This window comes from Cebus imitator, unplaced genomic scaffold (genome assembly GCF_001604975.1).
Source record: "Cebus imitator isolate Cc_AM_T3 unplaced genomic scaffold, Cebus_imitator-1.0 Scaffold55, whole genome shotgun sequence".
Classification (NCBI taxonomy): domain Eukaryota; kingdom Metazoa; phylum Chordata; class Mammalia; order Primates; family Cebidae; genus Cebus; species Cebus imitator.
The window spans coordinates 5,126,982-5,131,020 of record NW_016107370.1 but is presented as its reverse complement, the minus strand read 5'-3'; the positions used below and the strand labels follow the sequence as shown (position 1 = coordinate 5,131,020).

General features: G+C 35.3%; 1 protein-coding gene across 4 annotated transcripts in view; it reads left to right on the top strand.

Moving 5' to 3' along the window:
• Nucleotides 1-4,039, top strand: part of PIGN (phosphatidylinositol glycan anchor biosynthesis class N) — a 141,903-nt gene that overhangs the window by 80,576 nt on the left and 57,288 nt on the right. For all 4 annotated transcript variants that reach the window (XM_017528850.2, XM_017528853.2, XM_017528852.2 and 1 more), the window contains 3 exons: nt 535-634; nt 739-831; nt 1,996-2,087. In XM_017528850.2, coding sequence (XP_017384339.1) covers nt 535-634; nt 739-831; nt 1,996-2,087 — 285 coding nt within the window. The remainder of the gene's footprint in view (nt 1-534; nt 635-738; nt 832-1,995; nt 2,088-4,039) is intronic.

The window sequence follows — 4,039 nt, the reverse complement described above, 5'->3', positions numbered from 1 at the left end:
TTTGTTTGGTTGGTTTTGTTTTTTGAGAGGGAGTTTTGTTCTTATTGCCCAGGTTGGAGTGCAGTGACGTGATCTCGGCTCACTACAACCTCCACTTCCTTGGTTCAAGCTATTCTTCTGCCTCAGCCTCCCAAGTGGCTGGGATTACAGGCATACGCCACCATGCCCAGTTAATTTTGTATTTTTAGTAGAGACGGGGTTTCACCAGTTGGCTAGACTGGTCTTGAACTCCTAATCTCAGGTGATTTGCCCTCTTCGGCCTCCCAAAGTGCTGGGATTACAGGCATGAGCCACTGCGCCTGGCCAAACATTTTCAAATTAATTCAGAAATTACATTTCCCCTAAAATACTGCTAGATTTAAAAAAAAAAAATTAGGTAAGTAAAGCCCTTGAAACAAATCCGTTAGAGTTTTAGTTTTTGAATAATCTATAAAGGGAAAAATTCTGTAGTTTTTTAGCTTCTTGCAAAGTTTGTATTTTTATACTATATATGACCTAACTTTAAAATCCAATCAATCTTTTTATTTGAAACAGATTTCAGGTTATTCAAGACCTTGTCGCATCACTATTGACCTATCCTCTGAGCCATTTTGTTGGGTACCTGTTAGTCTTTACCCTGGGAACTGAAGTATTAGTAAGTAATTTACCAGATTACAACAATTGCAGATTTCTTTCATATATTTGTAACTAGTATTAAATGACCTTATTTTTCATTTCTTCCTTGGAACGCATTACTAGGTTCTCAGTTTTTTCTACCGCTATATGCTTACCATTGGACTTACTGCCTTTGCAGCTTGGCCATTTCTCACTCAGCTCTGGACTCGAGCAAAGGTATGAGTACTCATTTTGACATAGGACAGATTAGTGACTACTTTGTTTTCATACATGTGTAACTTTATTTTTAGAGAAAAGGATAGAATGTGTTTTGACATAAAAGAACCTAGCCATGTTGATAGGAGGACTGATATTACCTTTAAGGTTTCAGTAATTCGCTTAGACTTTCACATCAAAATGGGCCAGTTGTGTGGTAATTGAAATGCTATGTAGTAGTGCTGATATGTCCACCTGTGAAGCACTTCCTGGATTTGTTTAGGTTTAAATATCTTGATAATGGACTAGGCGAGGAGCTGCTTAGAGCAGCACAGCACAGTGGCTTAGGTGTCCGCACTCTGTACTTAAATTATAGCAGACACCCTCCTTATCCTGAGCCACTCAGGTTTTTTTTTTTTTTTTTTTTCTGGAGAAGTATATATTTATTATAGATTATTAAAAATATAATCAGTCTTCATTTTCTTCCTTCAGCTAGGTAGGGAATTACAATGTGCTACTACAAAGAATGCTCTCATATTTCCACTTTGATACTTTGTTATAGAAGTAGCAGGAAGATACCTTCTTTCTACTCTTGAGAATTTATTAAAAATCTTCAATGAATGGGATTATTGATGTTTTAATTCATAGGTGGTCTTAATCTAATTACAAAATAGTTTTACTTATTTTCCTTCTGGGCTCCATTGTTTGATGATTATTGTAGGCCACCTTTTTTGTAGATGTCATCATCAGTATGTGGTCTAACATAAATTGAATGAAGCACTTTTTAAAATCTCAGATGCAGGTTTAAAACTGTATATTTTATTTACTTGTCATGGACCTGGTACTACTTATGTATTAACTTCTCTGAGCTCTGTTTCCTGATCTGATGTATTGGGAATAATATTACCTGCCTCCTGAGGTTATTGTGAGAATTAAAGGAGAAAATGATCATATTATACCTAATACTGTACATGCTATGCCACAGGTCCTTCACAAATAGTAACTATTACTCTTTAGAGTAAATAGCTGTTGATTCTGCTAGAATGTATTTGAAAAAAATAAAATAATAAAAAGCCGTAAGGCTTTGCATTTTCCTTTTAGCTTTGCAGTCATGTAGTCTATGAAACACTGATGATAGTTTTCTATACCATATTTGTCTAAGGTTAACTTTTTTCTTGATTTTAGGTGACCTCACTGAGTTGGACTTTCTTCTCTTTGCTCCTGGCAGTGTTCCCACTGATGCCGGTTGTAGGTCGAAAGCCAGACATCTCTCTAGTGTATGAATAATACCGTAATTTATTTTCTTTTCAATACAGTTTTATTTCCCTCAATTAACACTGTGAAATTTGAACCTAATCTTGGTCATGAATTTAAAATCATGTGAACAAAAGGGAATTTAAAATACCGATATCAAACCATTAGTCATGGTTTTGGCCTAGGTTCTGAGAGTCATTAAACCCCCTGAGAGATGCTTCCAGGCTTTCAAAATGAAATCGTGCCACTGATAACTTAAAATAGCACCACCCCACCTTTTTTTTTTTGTTTGTTTGTGTCTAGAAGGTTTTATTTCTTTTATGCTTTGGGGAATCAGAAAAAGTTTTAGTTTCATATGAAAAAATATTCTGTGCCAATACAAAAAGATCTCTAAACTACTATGTTAGCTCTCTTTGCTTCAATCCTGTCCACACTAAAATGTCACATAAAAATGAAATTTTCTCCTGTTCTAAACTGATTGTAAAGCTCTCCATGGGAGGAAACTCTGTCTACCTTGACAGCTTTCCCATGTGCAACCACTCAAATTATTTGAAAATTCTTCTGCATGTCTTGCCTCTATCCCCCACTATGCTGCTATATTTATTTCTCTTCAGTAGACCTAAAGAAATCTGTAAATTAACTGGTTACCTTTGCTTTTAACTGAACTTTATATTATTGTCAAGTAAAGTATGGGCTGTATGAGTGTGTGTATGATCATTATCTCATTTAACGTTTCCTCTCATTTCCAATCATGTAATCATCTTTGTTACTTTCTTTGGAACTCTATAAGCATTTAAAAAAAAATTTTAGCCAAATCTGTAATGGATGAGGGAATATATTTTTAAATGAAGGAAGATTTTGTATTTTGTAAATAAAATGATATTTTGTAAAAATATGTGCTGATCTATGAAGTTCTATACATTTTCTCCCTGTTTGTGTGAGAATACCAATATGGAATAGATCAGGAATTATCCCAGGAGTCAGTTTATTAGCAGAGCCCAAAATAATTGTGTTGAATTCTAACACCATACTATCTAAACCATACTTTATTAGAGTGTTACTAAGTCAAAATATTTTGCAGCTGTTGTAACCTATAAATAGTATGTGAGAAAATGAATTCAAATATTTTCATTTGTTTCTTGCTTCAGATTGCTCTGTAAGCTCTTCTATTGTTTCTATGAAGCCCCTTCCCTTCCCTTCATCAGTCTCTGCCTATCAGTCCTGCTCAAGCCGTATTGGCATCGTTGAACAGAATTTATCATATGCTAAAAGGGAGGGAAATTGTATAAATTTGCCACTTGCATATTCTATTAAAGATGAATGTGGGAGGCAAATAAACTTGTTAAGATATGAGAAATCTAATTTATATTTTAGAAAATTATGTTGTTTTCCTCTAAATTTAAATTGCTCAGTGATTTTAAGTTTATTCTACTAGCTATATTTGCAACTTGGTTATTTTGATTCCTGGTTCATGGAGAAATTTGTACTCTTCTTTTTATCTGTCACAGCATCTCCCTTCTTTAGAAAATTACAAAGATGTCATTTGGTGAAACATTTAAGGATACAGTTAAAGGAAAAAGCAAAGGTGTACAACGTAGTTGTAATGTCTGTTACTCTGGTGTTCTAAAGTAAAAACATATTTGCCAATAAGTTTAAATATCAAATAATTTTAAAAATTAAGAAATAGAAAAAGGGCCAGGTGTGGTGGCCCACCCCTGTAATCCCAGCACTTTGGGATGCCAAAGCAGGCAGATCATGAGGTCAGGAGTTTGAGACCAGCCAGGCCAATATGATGAAACACTGTCTCTACTAAAAATACAAAAATTAGCTGGGCGTGGTGGTGGGCACCTGTAATCCCAGCTACTAGGGAGACTGAGGCAGGAGAATCACTTGAACCTGGGAAGCAGAGGTTGCAGTGAGTTGAGACCGTGCCATTTCCCTCCAGCCTGAGCGACAGAGCAAGACACCGTCTTAA